Genomic DNA, 19,637 nt, shown 5'->3' with positions numbered 1-19,637 from the left:
TATTTTTAAATTATAGAAAAAAAAATTAAAATATAAATTATAAAAATTAATAATACAAAAACTAAAAAAAATTAAAATATAAATAATAAATATTTAAAAAAAAATTACTTTCAAACTATTCAGATTAAAGTATATAAATTATGAAACTATGAATCAGAATAGGAATTAAATCATTTTAAAATAAACAAAAACATAGCGAGGACTGAGGAGAAAAAGAGAGAGAGAGGGAGGGTTAGAAGAAAAACCGAAGAGAAAACGAAAGAGAAGATAGATAGGAAGTAGGAGCAGAATAGAAAGCATTAAAAAACGTTCGGAAAAAATCGGAGAGAGGGCATTGTTCCCACCGGAACCTTAGCCTACAGCCTCCGTCGTCCATGGCGTTTTCCTCCTCCGCCTCCGTTGCCTCGCAATCTCTCCGGCGACATTGAACTTCCTCTCCTCGATTTTCCCGCCGCCGGAAATGGCTCCGGCGCCGGCGGATAACCTAATGTTGTTGGTGTCAGATAGGGAGCCTCCCGCGCTAGATCTCTCCGTTTTTTTATTTCTAACTAACTAACTAATTAACTGACGAATCCGTTGCCACGATCGTAACTAACCGCGGCAGCGATGGGGAAGGGAGGGCAATGCTTCTTCGAGAAGCTTCGGAGGTGCGTTAGGACGGTTTTCTTCGTGGTGGCATTGGTGGCGTCGCTGGCGGTGACGTCGCTTCCGGTGGTCGTCGCGGTGGTGGACGTGTTGGTGCCGTGCGTTTTGATCCCGAACTTCACTTGCGTCAAGTGTTACAGCATCAAGGAGCATTTTCACCGCTACGCTTTCAAGAGTTCCTTCACGGATATTCCTCTCGTTTCCGTCATAAGATCCCTTATCATTCTCTGTATGCTCCGTTCTAAGTTACAATATTAATTTATTACAACAATTTTGTTCTAATGCATGTAGTTTATATTGTTCTAATTCAAATTTTATTAGTTTAGATAACCAGTAGTATTATATTCAGTTGCTCTACTTCAAATCATAGAGTTTAAGTTTATCGAAATTGCGGGGTTACTTTTTTTGTCACTCTTGTGGATAAAATAAAATTTCGTTATTATTGTGTAGAATGAAATGCCTGTATAATGGGGTTATAATCTTTGCTTGTTTTGTTATTCTCTTGTGATTGCAGGTGTTTATTCCGTTTGTGATGGTCCTGCTCTCTCACATGGTCCTTACCTTGGAACTGTGACTCTGTGCTCCTTTCTGTCAATTGTTCTCCTTTCGGTCAAAGCATGTGTTTTCACTGTAAATTCCCATATGGAAGCGGAGGCTTCGGTTTCCCTCAGGAAGCATAGACTCCATTTGAAGAAGCCATGGGGAATGCCTGTCTTGTTTCTTTCATCAGTTGTGTTTGCCCTTGGCCATAGTGTGGTTGCTTACAGAACCAGCTGCAGAGCACGCAGAAAGTTCTTGTTTCATCGAGTTGACCCTGAAGCTGTAAGTTTAAAATAGCTTTCTAGTTTCTCTTTAATTTCTTAGGCTAGTGCTTATGTTACATCTTTGGTTTAACTTCTTTTTGAATTAAACAATTGTAATACTACAGACCTGCTTAAAAGAAAAGGAGAACTTAGTTATAGTGTACCATAGGTACTTTCAGTGTTGTTTTTCAATCAAAATTTGTCACCCTGTAATGCTGACCTTTACTTAGCCTCAAGTAAAAATCCAATATTGATTGGAAAATACCACCAAAAGAACCTCTGGTACTGTATAAGGTTTGTCTCAAAAGAATTTCTGAAATCAACAACTTGTATTGTTGGTGACTTTTAAATTTTATTTTACTTTTGCAACGTACATGCGAAAGACTACACTAATTTCTGTATGTTTAATCAAACAGGTCCTATCTTGCAAAAATGTTTTCTCTGGCTATCCAAAGGTCCCACGCTCTCCAACTCCTTCTGCTGGGAGAACCCCCAAAAGTGACTGTGAGATGAGGCGGAGGCCTTTTGGGACAGCTCGTGATGAAGAACTCCTTGTTAGATTACTTGCAAACTCTGACAGCTTATTCATTACATGCCAGGGACTTACACTTCATTACAAGCTCAACTTGCCTGGTTCACCGCCACATACATTGTCTTCAATGTCCTGTATTGACTCCAAATCTAGTTGCAGCACTTCATCAATGGCTGCAGGATTGGCAAAATCTAACAAACATTTGCCAAGTACATCTCCAAATATCCAGCCACAGCTATACAGAAGCTATAGCAATCAATTTCATGGCTCGTCTCTACACATTCCTCTATTGGATGGTCCTATAAATTCTATTATTTCTGAAGATATCCCTGTTTTTCACTTAGATGGTGTTTGTGAAGATGAAACTAGTAAATTGAATTTTCAATCTCTGGAGCAAGATTTAGAGAATATTGACCAATTAGGTATTGTTTTAGTACATGGGTTTGGTGGAGGAGTCTTCTCTTGGAGGCATGTGATGGGATGTCTAGCTCGGCAGAGTAGTTGTACAGTTGCTGCATTTGATAGGCCTGGTTGGGGATTAAGCTCAAGGCCTCGCCGGGAGGACTGGGAGGAAAAAGAGTTGCCTAATCCTTATAAGCTTGAAAGTCAGGTGAGTAATACTTATGATTTGTGCAAGTTGTTTTATAAGACATTTTGTTATTTTCTTCTTCTTCCTTGTCTTGAGTAAATAACTAAACATGTACTAAAGACATGTTGTGTATTTGGGGTTATATCAAAATGCTACCCGTTCCAATATGAAGTCAAATTCTTGTTTCCAAGGCCAAGAGCTAATCGAGTGTTGCATATCTGATATTGCTTTAGTGGTCGAAAGATTAAGACAGGAATCTTATGTGAGTTAGATATCATGGATTACTGAACCTTGTAAGGTAGGAAAAAAAAATAGAGAGGAGACAGGCAGCAAAAACATTCAATAGGGTAGCCCTGTTTTCTTTGGAATTTATATTCATAGCTAAAACTTTTATGTAACTGTTGTTAATTTTCATTTTCTTGATCCATGTTTCATCTGAAACTGAATATCTGAAAGATGTTTTTTCCAGGTTGACCTGCTTTTATCATTCTGTTCTGAGATTGGATTTTCTTCAGTAGTGCTAATTGGTCATGATGATGGAGGGTTGCTTGCCCTGATGGCTGCACAAAGAATTCAAACATCAATGAATTATTTCAATGTGAGTACTTCTTCTTGCTTGGCCAAATTATGATGCTTAGCTTTTATCTGAATGTAAATCACAATATGATTTTGGAAATTCAGCAACTACATAAGGTGGTTTTGTAGCTGTACTCTTTATATTTTTCTCATGGTATGTGCGATCATTACATATTGAATTTTCATCAATGCATGTTTTAATTAAACATTGTTGATTTTCAATAGTTGATGAATGCACGATTGATTTTTTTTCTGAGGTTTGATCTGTTTTGTGTCCATTCAGGTTAATGTGAAGGGGATTGTATTGCTAAATGTTAGCTTGTCGAGGGAAGTGGTTCCATCCTTTGCAAGAATCCTTCTACATACCTCACTTGGAAAGAAGCATTTGGTTCGCCCTCTACTAAGAACAGAAATCACCCAAGTGGTGAATCGGCGGGCTTGGTATGATTCTACCAAAATGACAGCAGAAGTTTTGACTCTCTATAAGGTACTCCCTACGGTCTTATATATTGGTCACATTCTAGAAAGAATACTTGGTCCTATTTATAAGTCACCAACTAACATATTAATAATGATTTTTCAATTTTGTCCTTTATACTATTCTCAACACTTCATTATTAGGGAAGAAAAATATTGAGATTGAAGGTTGTTATTGGTCCATATCCATTGATGGGGATAGTAGAGTAATGGTTGAATATTAATAATAGCTTGGAAAAAAGAGAATGTGAGATGATAATTTAGGCTAAACATTTAATTAGTTATTAGTGGAATTAGTTGGATGTGTAATTATGTTAGGGTATAATTGGAAACTTGTTTTATTTTCAGATATATTTAATGGTTTAACTTTCCTTCTTTGATCTTGATGATTCGGTTGAAAGTGACCAATATATAGGATCGGAGGGAGTATGTCTTTACCTTAAGCCTTATTTGCATGATATAAATAAGAATTGCCATGTCTTTTATAAGTTGCAATTTGTGAACTGAAATAAGAAATTGTTGGAAGGAATGCGATACAATGAGCTATCACAAATTTAGTGCCTAAGAACACCCCAGATACGTAGTTAGGCACAATGGATAAATATACAATTTTCTTTAGATTTTATGCTTTATTATATTGAATACCTACATTTTTTCCTGAGGGAGCATGACTGAGAGTTTTGGAATAATTTTTTATTGAGCATCTATCATATGATATTGCAATTTAGGCTGCAACTTGTTCACGTGATCCTTCTTTTCTTTACGCTCCTTTATAACTTATTGAGCAGTGTTTCTGGATTAAAAAATTTATTAACTAGTGCTATATGTGACTGTTGTTGTGTGTATAGGCTCCACTATCTGTTGAAGGATGGGATGAGGCACTTCATGAGATTGGTAAATTGTCTTCTGAAACCATCCTTTCGGCTAAAAATGCTGAATCATTGTTACAAGCAGTAGGAGACATTCCAGTGTTAGTCATTGCAGGTGCTGAAGATTCCCTTGTCTCTTTGAAATCTTGTCAAGCTATGGCCTTAAAACTTGTCAATTCTGTAAGTATACTTTCACCCGTCTTGTCATAAATTGTCCACAAAACTTATAAATACTGTCAGTGGGTATTAAAGGATGAAAATCGGAAGTGGAAAATGTATAGGGAGAAAATGAGGGCTGTTTGAGGTGGCTATACTTGTATTCCATTCCTGAAGTTTCCTACTGTCCATTTTAATATCCCAAGCATTTATCATGGCATATGATTCAGCCTCATCAAGTTTCTAATGCTTTTCTTACCATTTTACTTGCAGAGATTGGTTGCCATATCTGGATGTGGCCATTTACCCCATGAAGAGTGTCCGAAGGCATTGCTTGCAGCTATGTCACCCTTCATCAGTAGACTCCTGTCTGCATCTGACTCGCAAAGACAATAAGTTCATTTTTTTTAAAACTAATAATTATACATAGGGTTGTTATCTATTGTAAGGGGCAACGATCTTTCTTTCCTTTTTCCATCATTGTTTTGTTTTTTTTCATCCTCCCATTTCTTTCTAAGCAATATTATTTCAAGAGAAAGAGACTGAAGGTCATCTCTTCTCTGGGGTGTTTTTGACGTGCTAGTTTTAGGGGTTTTAACCTGTCTGTATCTTCTCCATCTTTTCTCTCTTTTTAAGCTGTCAATATTGTGTTCCGTTTCATCTGCTTGTCATTTTTCCCACTTAAGAGAGACTGGAGACAATATACTTTTGTAAATTCATCACCACATTGAGAATGAATATAGTTTAGCATGGTTTTGTTTCTGATCACCGAACGCAATTAATTCATACTTCCTGCTTCTTAAAACGTTAACAACTCCATAACTGTTATTCATAATTCGATGGGTAAGCTGGCAAACTAATAAGATGAGTTTTAGTTTAAAAACCTTTCATTTATTTGGAATTTTGTCAGAAGTAAATTTTAACAATAGGAATGCCTAGATAATATATATTTGTTAAGGTGCATTCAATTGTTTTTTAAAATGAGTATTTCAGTAAGTAATACTTTCAATTTATTTAAAATAAATCCAAGGTGTAATTTATGAAAAAATATTCTTAAATAAGTGGGTTTGAAACAAATCTGATCTTGATATATAATCCGAACAAAATGAGTTCTTTATCTGAAGTGTGAACCGATTCTTACAGTTTGAAGTGAGGCTTCCATTCGTAATTGTAACCCACGAAATCTTCACTTGGCACTTTCAAAATATTAGATTTTAAGATAAATAATAAAACAACTGTAATGAAGTTACACGAGTTCTAAATTTCTCATTTATACGCCTAGTGCAGTTGCGTGATTGGTATTTTCTTGTCAATCCCCAGGAGTACACCCAATCGACAATTGAGATTTGGCATATAGTTTTCATCGCATTCAAATAATTGACGGGTAATTTAACTGTTTAAATAGATATGTTGGGTCCTACTTCTCAAAATAATCCCTATCAAGTACGACTTGATAAATTCAAAGCTTTGTTTGGATGAATCATGAATCTTTGACCATGATGGATGTCTTGGCATGATAGAACAACCAGTTTTTGTTTGGATAAAAGAGAGAAAATGAATTAAAAAGAAAATTGTTTTCTCTATACATTTGGATGAAAAACAATAAATGATAGTGTTCCAGAATGGGTTTCTAGATTGCACCAATCCTCCTATGGGCATGATTCCTGAAAGTCACAAGGTCATTGTCCCAACATATGTACTCGACTGACATGGTGACCTACAGGCAATCTCAAAAGGCCCCATGCTTTGTGTTGATCTTGATGAGGCAGTATATCCTAGCAGAGCTGTTCAGTCCTCACCATCTAAGGGAACTGAGTATGAGGAAATTCCGGGTGCTCCAAGACTTTCTTTCTCTTTCAGGGTGTGCCATGCTTGATTCTTTATCACTCTTTGATCTCAATTCTATTTTAGCCATCAATTTGGAACATAAAAGTGCTTCTTCACTTTTCCTTAACATATGGAATCACCAAGTTTTAGATCAATGGAATTATGAGATGGTGAAATCTTAGATGAGTTAACTGTTGGAATTTTCTATTCCAATAATTATTGTGGACTAATATTATAAGATAATTATATTAATTATTTATGATTAGTGGATTTTATTTTATGTGATCAAATTAAATGAGTCCGTTAGACAACAACTAAGGATATAGACTTATGTGTTGGCCCATTAGGGGATAATGAGAACCCTATTAGGTTAATACACTATAAGAAGACTATACTTTCCAATATAGGAGCCGTCACATATAGTTTCTCTTTTTTCCATCTAAAGAGTTATGAAGTTCCTATTAAGGAATAAAAAGGTTTCGGTTGTGGAATAATCATGAAGCCACCAGTTACCTACGGATTCAGATTCTGTTGCGTTTGTTGATCAATCATTATGGATCTTATTCCTAAAACTTTTCCTGTTAATCTAACGTAATGTGTTCTTGGTGGTTGTTGGTATTTTATAAGGATCCCCTAAAATTCTAACATACTTACATAGGCGAGTTGAAAGTAAGAACTACTAGTTTTAATGAGGAAGAACATTATGACACATGATCGATGGTTACTGTTTCTATCAATGGTATGATTGTTGTTTTGTCTATTAGAAGAAAAGGGTAATAATATATCAATCAAGATTGTGTTCTGCATTGTAATGTGTTATTGGTGATTGTTGGTATTTTATAAGGACCCCCCAAAATTCTAACATACTTACAGAGACGAGTTGAAAGTCATAACTACTAGTTTTAATGAGAAAGAACATTGTGACACATAGTCGGTGGTTACTGTTTCTATCAATGGTATGATTGTTGTTTTGTTTATTAGAAGAAGAAGATAATAATATATCAATCAAGGTTGTGTTATGCAGCGAAGGGTTTGGTGTGTCTCAGTTTGTGAAATTTAGATGTGCAATTAACCAAGTGATTGTGAAAAGTCAATGCTTTGTACTGTACGATTAGCAATGTATTCGTCAGGGTATTCGTCAGGCGATGCTTGCATATACATTCATTGATGTATTGCAGGACAAAAAGGAGGAACACATCCACCTTAATAAAGCAATTTAAGATAATTTTCCATCTGTTGTGGAAACAAATACTGTGATGCTTACTATTTTCATCATTTATTTCATATTTTCTTTTATGTCCTTTATCCATATAAACAAGATATAATGGTCAACCAGAAACCTAAGAATTAAGCTGTTGTAACACCTTAATAACCAATTCTTTTAAAAAGATGGAGCTTTTTGTATCAAATGCTCCAACTTCAATACCTTACCTAGGACCAAATTCATAAGTTTTAAACAACTCATGCATAACCTCCTTATCGGTGCCATTGATATTGATGCAAGACTAGAATTCAGAATCGACATAATATACTTTCCCATAGCCTAAATCACAAATTCAGACCAGAAAATTTATATTCTTTAATAAACTAGTGTTTACTAAAGGCAAAAGATTAGTGAGTTTTTCATGGTAATAACACCATGATGGAATAATCCTAAAAAACAGAACATAATGCTGAAATAGCAATTTCATCATTCTGGCTATTACTTTTTTCATGCTTTAATATACCAAAAGAGTTCATAAATCATAATATAAGACGAGTATCCAAAAAATAGTAAAGGCAACAGGAAAAAAAATTCACATGTTGCTTCTCTTTGTTTGCTGCTGTTCTCCTCCAGCTTGATTGCTGTCTCAAGGCAATGAAAGTAGAGACTCTGGATACGCAACAACCTGGAATCCATGTGGATCATAAAAACAGAACGGATTTCTTCCAACTGTCCCTTGTCATTACAATAGAATCCATGCCCTTTCAACCGTCCTTTGTCATAACATTTCACCAACAGTATCACCACTTTTTGTATAAAATATTGGAAAGAAGTACTGATTTTGAGTAGGAATGTGATCAACAGACACAGCAATAGTCTTAAGTCCAAGAAGACCGCACTTTGTATTGTTCCATCACCCATATTTGTACTGAAGGCTGATCCCCACAACATTTAGACTGAGTAATTCTCGTAGTACCCGCAAATGACAAAGTCTATAGTTGCCATATCAGAATAATCTGACAGAGGTATTTCTGTTACATCAAAGGCAACAATAACTTTCATTGGTACATGTACATCACAATTCACAACTATAAGCCAACCAATGAATAGCACCGTTCAAAAATGAACCCGCTTGGTTATCCTTATACGTATAACATTTCTTATAAGATAAATGGGTAGCCTCAATTTGTTTCCAAGCATTAGCTGAGTGAGAAAAACTCTGCACGGGTTAATAGATCATTTGAGGTTGGGTCGTAGGGCACTTGAACCACCAAATAGTCATTTGTTGACGGCTCATACCCAAAAACACAGAAATGTACCATAACCCGAAACCACATGTGACCAATATTCAAATTTGTGGATGGATTCCACAGGCAGAGACTTAGACCACAGTTCAGGAGTAGAAACCTACGACTCGAGAACATCATAAGATTTGGGGGACAGAAACTCGACCTTTAACGCAAACAGAAACAGAATCGTCGTGAAGGGAGCGTTCAAGTCTATGGTTCGGAATTTAGGATCAGAAGGTCCTATCAACAGAAGTCTCTTTGTGCGTGCGACAAGTCTATGGTTCGTTTATGCCAACCTTCTTATTAAAACAAAATTTAACCTAAAAGTAAAGACTTACTCTTTTTCGTCCACAATTATAATAATCTTTTATTTAATTTACCTGAGAAAAGAAAGTAATTAATTTGACTAATTATATTAATTCTGTTAATTAATTATATTATTGTTTCAAAATCATTTTTTTCTTATTTTTTTTATCTATTTAATTATTTTTCGTTAATATTTAAAGAAAAAATAATTAAGTAAGAAAATATATAAAAAAAATTAATACATATAAAAATTAGAAATGATTTTATAAAAAAAACAAACAAATTTTTAAAAAGAATATTATAATAAAAGATGGAGGTAATAATTAATTTTTACTCTTTGAACTGAGGGTTTGTGAAATCTAAACATAATCAATAAGCATAAAGGACTTTTAAACACAAGCTTCATTTTTTTGTATTTAAATTTCTTACTTTCATCTTTACCAAGAATAGCCTAATGAATAAGGCAAAAGAAAATGATGATATTGCCTATATCAAAGCTTCTTTACAACATGATCAATTAATTACTCGACTATCGTAGCCATTAGCTTAATTGTCATTTTTGCTTCTTCAAATTTCTGGATTTGAAAAGTACGAGCAAATGCATTAGACCAATTTTGCAGTGCCCCTCTCAACATCTTTAGATAGAAAAGTGCACCAAAATAAAAGTAAAAACCAAAAAAGTGCACGAAATATCTCACAAAAAAGTACACCGAATATCTTACAAAAAACTAAAGTGAAACGAGAAAAGAGACAGGCGAGCTGAATACAACAGTCAACACGATCTTCGAGGCCCTCCACGTGTACTACCTTATCCACAATTATTATCCTCTGTTACGCTCCCCACGAACCCAATTCTAAATTCAGACCAAAATACCCTTTCTTTCTCATCAATCAAACAATACGTTCATAATGCAGCGCACGCCCTCATGGACCTTTCCCACACCCAATAATTTCTCCATCCTCAACAGAACTACGAGTTTCTACAAAGCAAAAACCTGAAAACGGAAAACCTATCGCAGCACGCTCTTTCATCTCTCACTCATGGCAACAACACTCATGTTTTTCCGACCAACCATGATCCGGGCCTCCGCTGGTTCTCCCGGCAAGCCCGACCCGAGAAACAGGAAGCCCGTTTCCTCCAACTGGTGGGCTCCGCTGTTCGGATGGCCCGCGGATCCGGACTACATGGGCCCATTGCAGAAGGCGAGTGAGAAATCGGATCCGGAGCGGGAAGTGGGCCTGGACCTGGGCCGGCCCAGATCCAAGTTCACAGCGGGGTGCTTCACGGAGAAGAAGGCGAAAGAGCTGAGAAAGAAGACCGTGGAAACGTCGACGTTTCATGACATCATGTACCACTCCGCTATTGCATCCAGACTCGCGTCCGATGTTTCCAAAGGGTACGAGAAATAAATGTTTGGTTTTAATTAATGTTTTTTCTACCCTTAGACTCAGACTCACTCATCGTTGTATTTCGCTTTAATTTCTTTCAACTATGAACTATTGGCCTGTTCATGATTTGGGACTCATTGTAATTAATCTATGTGCGTGATTTGTCTCCTTATGTTCTATTTGTGTGCTTCTCTCTTTTACATTTCTTCTCTTCACCCGTCTTTTTTATTTTATTTCTAATTTTTGTTTTTCCTTCTTTGATCTTACACTAATTAAGGTCAAGTTCAAGACGGATTTTATAATACACAAAATTATTTTTGTGCAGTCAAATGTTATTTTTTCTTCTTCTTTTTATGGTAAGCTTTTCAATGATTTCTCCTTTTGTTTATCGCATGCACTTCAAATTCAGATCAATGAGATAATCTTGAAATGCAAAAGATGTTGCAATTTGGAGTGATAGTTTTTATATTTATTTCAGTTTTATTTTAGACAGTTTTTAATTTTCCCAGGTAACTTTATATCTCGATTAATTAATTCATATCAAGTAGAATAAATCTATGTATGAGAGAAAAGCTCCATCTAACTTGCTTTTAGCAGGGCTTGGTTAATTTATTCTACGTGAAAATAGGATTAGATCAATGATGCATAATAGAAGATTGATACAATTATCCTTGTATTTATAGCAAAGTAGTAGTCACCAATAATAATTTTTACTATCTTAAGCCAATTAAATCCTAATCTGGCCACAGGCAAAAAGAAAGCTGAGTTGAAGAATAGTAAACCCATGAGGCACCAAAATTAATTAGCATAAAGTCTACACAACATTCAACTGTGCACGCTTTTTTTTTTTGGTTGATGTACAAGATAGTTTTTACTTTATGATAACTAGCAAGTAACAACCTCATCAGAGAATAGCCCCTAAATGACGAAGGAATTTATGTTTAAATTATAGCCAATAAAGCATGGCTTGCTCAAATGCTTGTTTAATTCATTGATTGATACCAGCATGGTTCTTCATTTTTTTGGTTCTTCAAATGTGGAATATTTATCGTGTGGTTTGGTTCATTTTTTATTTTTTTACAAAAATCATCTAAATCAAACATAAAATAAAGATGTAATTTAGTTTAAATATAACATCAAATTTAAACCAAACTTTTGCTATTTGGTTCAGTCCAACAGTTGTTTATCTTTTATTTTATCATCATAATTTAAAATCTATTAACTACACGTGCATAATTATTATACTAAATTGTTTTAAAAATGAATTTTATTTTTTATTAAATTTTGTTTAACATATATTAATTAAAAATTATTTTTATTTCTATTTAATATTAATATAAAATGATATTACGAAATCTTTTTTAACATAATAGTAATTTGTGTTTTACTTGAAATTTAATATTTTTTTAACAATATTAGTATATTTTTTTTAACATATAAAAATAAAATATACATATTGGTTATAAAATAAAGAAAAAATAATAAATCATTAAATGTTAATTATTAATTATTACAATAAAAATTAATATAATTATAATATGCAATTTATTTAATTTTTTATAACAAGATTAGAAAATCAAATCAAATTATAAAAATTATGCAAATTTTAAATTTTTTATTTTCGATTTAATTTATTTTTAATTATTTTTTTTATCAATTTAACGATTTATAAATAATTTGATTTGATTTTAAACACCATGCTCTGTCTACATATGGGTCACTGCCATGGAAAAAGTAAAGGCGAATAGCAACAACTTTGAAGGGCCATGACCTTGCTAAGTCGTAAATCCTCATAGCCCACCACCGGCAGTTTCCATCAGAATCTGTGCCTACTTTTTCTTCATTTAGGAATAATGGGCCGGGCTTCCTTCCGCACCCTTAAAGCCTTACGATTGACAATTACTTTGCGCACCCAACTTTTTTCTTGTATACCCAATATTTTTTGTTATTTCCAAAATTACCCCTTGCAAATTTACATATTCATAATCTGTATGGACCCAGATCAGCTATCCATATGGGTCCGTACCAGTTTTTTTTTAAATTTTTTAAAAAATTATATTTTACAAATTAATGACCCATGCAAGATGTGAACCTATGACTCTTAGGTTATTAACACGACATTCTAATCAACTAAGCTAATAGGCTAATTATGTTATAAAATAATTGATGTCGTTATATATAATATTAAATTTTCTAATATATATTTAATGCACATGTTAATTTAGATGTGCATTAAATATATATTATTAATTTTAGTGTTATATATAGTAACATTAATTATTTTATAACATAATTTACGTATTAGTTCAGTTGGTAATAGGCTGTTATAAAAGATTAAGAATAAAATATTTTTTTTGTCTTTATAAATATAAATATAAAAATATTTGAAATTAATTTTTATAGAATATTTAGTAATTTTTTCCTTATAAAATTGAAACATGATATTTTTTTTGTTTGAAATAGGATTTGGATATTCAAATCTATGTGTATTTTTTATTGCATCGATTATATACATAATTAATGTAAAAAAATATCATATTTACATTGATTAAATGTATGATTGATATAAAAAATATTACATTTGCATTAGTTATATATATAACTGATGCAAAAATTATTATTGTAGGTTTTTATTTACCCAAACTTACATTTGAATAAAAAAGTAATAGGTTTCAATTATGTGAATAGGAAAAAATTACTATTTTTTTTGTTGCTGGGGAATGATTTATGTATTTCTCTCCAAAGTATATCTATAACTTTAGAGGAATGATTTATGTATTTGGGATAGCAGACTCAAACCCCTGTCTAACTGATGTAAAATGATAAATTAATTATAAAATTTAATGCACAAGTACCGTTTTAAGCTTTTATTGGATAAAAAATAATTTTTCTTTGGTCAAAATGAAATATAAAATGAAAATTTTAACCTTTTTAATGTTTGGTGTCATTCTATGATTTAGCCTGCTTTTTCTAAACAAGTAACGTTATATCCTCTCAATATTTTTTTACTGATTCTTTTAATACTTTATAAAAAAGTATTACGTAAAAAATAAATATATTTAATATCTTAATAATAATAAATTTTTCATTATTTGGTAGATAGAAGAAATTGGAGGAAGATATTGTAGAATGATGTAATAACTATTGATTCCAAATTCATGGTTGAAACATATAGCATTGCAGATCTTTAATTGTTTCATGCTGAACCTGCATTCATGCGACCAAATGAACTGAAAATATAGAAACACAAGTAACTATGCTAATTTATCATAGTGCATTTTTCATTTCATGTTGTAGCTACACAAATGGGGTTGGATGCATCATCTGGCACGACATTCTGTTGCATTTTTCTAACTCGAGGCGATCTGGTATCATGACTTCGACACTTTAAGGTTGCCAAATTATTCATAATCTGGTTTTCTGTAATATTTGTGTTAAATTTCAACTTAAAACCAATTGACACTAAAATTAATTGACACTAAGTGAAGTTGACCATTCATCTTTCTTTTATCAGGTACAAACTATACTGTGTTACAAGTTCTGAATTTTTAGTGGAAAGTGGCCAAATCTTCTGTTTCAGAGGTTGAATCCAGAAAATTCCACTGAACTTCATATCATTTATCGTCTATCATGATCGGTAGAATTCAACATGTTTTGGTACTACACAGACTACTTGGGGTTCCATACTATAGCTGCTTATTCTCTGTAAACTGTGTTTCAGTGGTGTCTCATGATTCTGCGAGTAAAGAGTGCCCAAGGAAAATGGGCGAGGCATATGCATTGAATAAAGAATTGAATGGTTTGGTTAGTGAAGATGATCTGAAAAACTTGAGGAGGAAATTAGATGAGAGTGAAGGACAAGACTCTGGAGCTAAAACATATAAGCAACAGCTGATTGGCTGAGCCAAAATTTACTGGTTTTTTCAACTGCCGTGCTTTGAGTTGCAGTTTATACATCTTAGGGATATTTTTGTGCATTATCAAGACATTTTTATGGACATGTAATGTATTAGGTAGACATAGACGCCAAATTGGAAGCAGTGCAGTGTGGCACATTATATTTTTCATATATACCAAACTATTTAGTTCATGTAACCAAACATGGCCTTAGTGAAACTTACGTCAAAAGACATTGAAAAAATGTATCATTGAGGTCATTATAATAATATCCATGACGTTACTCTTAAAAATATATAATGTCACTCTGTTATGATTAAAGAATTAATGAATAGAAAATTTTAATAGATTTCTAATACAATATGTTAATAATAGTAAAAACTATTATATTTTTAACAATTTTTACTTTCAAAATCATTTTTACTTTTTTATATTTCTACCCAATCATTTATTGAAAGAGAACATTAGCATTAGTGACAAAAGAGGCAGGCAAATTGTAATATCTGTGGGCGCATGCTTGCAGCTTGTCTAGGTGTCTCTCACAGTCTCACATGGCAAAGTCAATCCCTTGGTCACCCCTTTTGTCGCAAAGGTTAATTAATTTAAATGCAACTAATCTAAGGAATATTAAGACTATTATTGAATCACATTCTCTCATAAACCTTTTTAGTAAAATAGAATAGTAAGTTTTTTATATTATAGCTTTTACAATTAAACCTCTCTCAAGAACTCTAACATGGTAATAGATGACAACTTTATTAATTTTTATAATAATTATTTAGATAATTTTTAATGAATTAATATGGTAAATTTTAAACTAATAATGATATATGAAAATTAAATTATTTTTATATAGTAATGTGAAAAAAATTACTTAACATTATCTTTCTCTTCCGTTTGAAATATAACAAATCCAAATAATAATAAAATATAAGTATTTCATTTTCAGCGTTCCATGGGTTGGGTTTGGACCAATCCATAGCCGAAGAAGAGAAAAAAGAGACAAGGACCGTCTTGAGTTAATTTGATTCAGTGTAGCAGCCAGCAGCCATAAGCAACGCAACAATTCCATTTCCAGTTTCTGATTCGTCACGTCAGACAAAGGAAGGGGTTAGGGTGTGACCTGAGATCAAAATGTTGCGGAGGCTTCTCTCTTCTCACCTCAAAACCCTAGCCTCCTCCGCCGCCGCCGCCACCGCCACTCCCCGATCTGCTTCCGCCTCCGCCAGATTCGCCGCTCTCTCTCGCTCCTGCCTCTACTTCTCAACCCAATCCGGTACTCTCTCCTTTTTCTTTTCATTCACTATTTCCTAAATCCGCCAGATGAACTCATCTTATCTCTTCTTACAGAGGATGCTACTGCGATCAAAAAGAAGGTTGAGGACATAATGCCAATCGCTACTGGCCACGAGCGCGAGGAGCTTCAGGCTGAGCTCGAGGTCTCTCTCGATTCTATCAAATGCATTCCTTACTCTCATCTGTGCCCTATATTTTAGACCAAAACTGGGGGGGTTCTGTTAGTAATTAGCTTATTTACTCTTCACACACACACAAACTTATGGTCAGAGTATTGAATAAAGAGCTATTAACCAGAGTGCTGTTCTCTGTATAGGATTTCAAGGGAGATTCTCATTGTTTTCCTTTTTTTTGTGTGTTAACTATTATCTGTTTCTTTTGGTTAGGGAAGGAATATTCTTGAAATAGACCATCCCGAAGGTCCATTCGGCACAAAGGTCAGTCTTATTACCTTTTCCTATTTAAATTGTATAATTTTGTTGTGTAAGAGGATAACTATAAGAGTCACATACCGTTGATTGTGCGAATGGATTCTTTTTTTTTTTTTCCAATGTATTTTAACTGTATAAATTTCGTCTCTCATTGCATCTCGTGTTCTCCATTTGTGCATTTCCAGATAGTTTTTATTTTGAAATCGTGGAAAACTCATAATGCATAATTTGTGTGTATATATATGTGTTTAAATGAATGTTTTGTAAAAGTACCTTCCTTCATTTGCAACCCAATCACCAGACACAAACCTCTTTATACCTGATTGGATTGATTCAGTTTGGGTTGAATGCAAAAAATTCATGAAAATTGACCCTACCCAACCAAATTATTTGGTTTGGACACAAAATTCTCCCAAAAATCATGATTGAAATTCATTTAGCAAAACTTGGATAGCCGTTTTGTAGTTAAAACAGTGACTGATTTGCTTGCATGAATTGATGGAATCTAAGTATCTGATTCATTTACCCTATCATAGTGGCTTACTCGAGCTTCTTATTATTTCCCTTTTCATTTTTCATTTAATCGGATGCCTATCTGTCTATCTAAGTATTCAGCTTTCTTTCTTTGTTACTAAATGGTTTGTCTATCTAAGTATTCTTCTTTATTAATAATGGTTTTATATATGTTTCATCTTTATCTGCTTTCATTGTTTGTTTTGGTTCATAGGAAGCACCTGCTGTTGTCAAATCTTACTATGATAAAAGGATAGTCGGATGCCCAGGAGGTGAAGGTGGTGAGTATCAGAATATTCCTTGTTTCTCTTAATGTCTTCTTGCATGTGAACTTCTTCCCAAGGTGATGAAAAAAGCTAGAATTCTGGTTATGGTGTTTATGAGGGGGTGAACAACTTGTTTTGATTGCAGAGGATGAGCATGATGTTGTCTGGTTTTGGCTGGAGAAAGACAAGCCCCATGAATGTCCAGTGTGCGCACAGTATTTTGTTGTAAGTTCATAATGACTTTTAGAATATCTTCTACTGTTACAGTGTTTTTGTGGGGAGTTGAGAATCAATGAATCATCATTTTTTATGTCTTGTGCTGTTACTTTCAACAGTTGTGGAGTTGAATGCCAAGATATTTAAGTATTTAGATTAAAAATACTTGCTTGTGTGCTTCACTTGTGCACATTGATATTCAAGCACCGTTGCATAGTGATTGTCGTTGACTGCACAGGGTGAGGCTGCTCCTATAAAATATATTTGGGGCAGTTTTTAGTTCCTTTAACTTTAAATATTTCCACAATCTGAATGCCTTGGCTTCTCTTAAATATGATTATCTAATGGTGTTGCATGATTCTGGTGTTTTTAGCTTATTGGTGCTGGATAATTCCCATTTTAGCCAGAAGACATTGTAAATTAGTTAATGGGAAAGTGGGAGGCTTTCAGTCTTAACAACTTATGTATTTCAAACAATGATTAGATTTTTATTATCATCCAGACCAAGATTATTGGTTTGAGGGTGCATTTGGATAAACAGTTTAATTTGGGACTTATTCAATAAATGCTTACCATGAGATATGACTATGAGAGGTCTTGTCATAAGTTCTTAATTTAATTATCTTATATTGGTAAATTTTATGGGAAAGTGAAACTTATTGAAATAAGCTAAAAAGAGCTTATAGGAAGGTCGTAAATGACTTTTATATGCTTAATCAAACTCCTTCTATTTTCAGCCTAACTGCTTTTATTATACCAGAATAATAATTAAAAAAACATAATTGTAGTATCCAAACCAAATATAATATAATCATAGTATCCAAATCAAATGAAAACCATAAAACAATAAAAAAAAACCAACATCAAACTTCATAACAAAGCACACTGTAGTGTCAAAATATGACAGTGATCAAATTATGCATAAGACCAAATTAAAACTTATAAGTTCATAAAGTGAAAACACACAATAAAAGTAGAGAGTTAATGATCTTCGGCATCTTCGTTTCATCACCATCTGTCATTGGAGAAGGAGAAGTGTTCAGAGGAGAAACTGGCTGAAAATGCATGATAGGTGATAGCCAATAAAGAAGGACAAAATCCTAATGAAAAAGGCAGAATTTTGTAGGGGCAGTTTTAGGAAACTGAACCAAACTCATGATTTTGAGTGAGTGAACATGTAAACTCATGCGAGTTAACTAGTTAAACACTCGAGTTTAACAACCATGGCCGCTGGTCATCTTTAAAAATTAATTTATTTCCCAACTGCTCAACAAATCCCTGAATTATCAATTAACATCCTAGAAAATAGTTCAAAATTCCATAGGAATTTGACTTTTTTTTTTATCTTTTTGCCGATGTTATCAATAAGCTTTAATGTATCTGTAGTGTATGTGGCTGCAAGGGAATTGTTGGAGAATCTAACCTTAAGTAGTGCAGTGCATAGGTTTGTTTAAACTGCCGTCGTGTGTCAACTTTTGAGAGCAAACTTGAATCAAATTCTTTTCAACTATTTAGAACATTAATGGGAATTAATCAAATGACTGTTTACACATCGACACTAATTATTCTTCCTCTTTTTTTTTTTAAACAGCTTGAAGTGGTAGGACCTGGTGGACCACCCGATGGACATGGCGATGATGATCACCATTGATTGCATCCTTCAATTAAATCTGGAATAAATTCTGGAAAGATGGAGAGACATTGTTTAGCATACACTCTGGCCTTTCAAAATCCTGTGGCCTAAGTTTGATTTTGATTTGTCTATACCTTATTGTGTCACAACTTTTGAGATAGAAAGTTTATGCGATTATTTGAACGCAGGATGCTCATTTGCTTGAGCTACCAATTCTGTTAGACTATGTTTTGTGCGTTGTGAAATAATTAATAGAACTTGACGATTCTTTAACTGGTTTTGAATTTCTGAAACCTTGGGTGATTTTGAGCACCTAAACCATGAAATGGATTGTTTTGGAGAAGGCAAGTGAAGAAGAGACAGAATTCAGAATTGAATGACAGCTTTTTAAGAACATGTTTGGAAATTATTTAGGTGTGAGCGTAATGGCGAGGAGGGTCCTCTTGCCACCCAAAACCTCAAATATTTGTATGAGAGGCGTGTTTTATTTCATTTTATTTCAGTCTATTATGTATCACTTTCATTCGACATGTTTAAAATTCCTGAACATATCTTGAAGGAATCATCTTGTTGAAGAATCTTCTGCGGATGAAAGGCCATGTGAAATGTTTGTTTTAATTAAGTTCTAATTCCAAACACGTGGAACTTTCATCTGGATATGCAATATCTAGCTTCCGAAATTGACAATGAATCCGTAGTATGCAATTAATATGGAGATGTAAA

At 33.6% G+C, this 19,637-nt stretch overlaps 3 protein-coding genes across 4 annotated transcripts; all 3 read left to right on the top strand.

The window, feature by feature from the left end:
* Nucleotides 1–166: 166 nt before the first annotated feature.
* LOC114418125 lies at nt 167–5,415 on the top strand. Of its 2 annotated transcripts, none has more exons than XR_003667982.1 (7): nt 167–874; nt 1,160–1,467; nt 1,865–2,590; nt 3,039–3,167; nt 3,429–3,586; nt 4,471–4,671; nt 4,921–5,415. XR_003667982.1 is itself a non-coding variant. In XM_028383309.1 (7 exons), the coding sequence occupies exons 1-7, from the start codon at nt 607–609 to the stop codon at nt 5,041–5,043; spliced, it is 1,959 nt and encodes a 652-aa protein (XP_028239110.1). In that variant the 5' UTR covers nt 167–606; the 3' UTR covers nt 5,044–5,415. The 2 variants fall into 2 exon arrangements, 1 of the variants encoding a protein (XP_028239110.1); XM_028383309.1 differs by having other exon boundaries at nt 3,429–3,632.
* Nucleotides 5,416–10,208: 4,793 nt separating this feature from the next.
* On the top strand, nt 10,209–10,841 carry LOC114418124. Its single transcript, XM_028383308.1, has one exon. It carries the CDS (start codon nt 10,315–10,317, stop codon nt 10,681–10,683), a length of 369 nt encoding a protein of 122 aa, XP_028239109.1. The 5' UTR covers nt 10,209–10,314; the 3' UTR covers nt 10,684–10,841.
* Nucleotides 10,842–15,502: 4,661 nt separating this feature from the next.
* On the top strand, nt 15,503–19,207 carry LOC114418123 (cytochrome c oxidase subunit 5b-2, mitochondrial-like). Its single transcript, XM_028383307.1, has 6 exons — nt 15,503–15,835; nt 15,910–15,998; nt 16,242–16,292; nt 17,014–17,080; nt 17,211–17,290; nt 18,873–19,207. Exons 1-6 carry the CDS (start codon nt 15,694–15,696, stop codon nt 18,930–18,932), a joined length of 489 nt encoding a protein of 162 aa, XP_028239108.1. The 5' UTR covers nt 15,503–15,693; the 3' UTR covers nt 18,933–19,207.
* The last annotated feature ends 430 nt before the right edge of the window (nt 19,208–19,637 follow it).

Source organism: Glycine soja, chromosome 7, assembly GCF_004193775.1.
Source record: "Glycine soja cultivar W05 chromosome 7, ASM419377v2, whole genome shotgun sequence".
In the NCBI taxonomy this organism is placed as follows: domain Eukaryota; kingdom Viridiplantae; phylum Streptophyta; class Magnoliopsida; order Fabales; family Fabaceae; genus Glycine; species Glycine soja.
The sequence above is the reverse complement of the archived record's forward strand: the minus strand, read 5'-3'. Positions and strand labels throughout refer to the sequence as shown.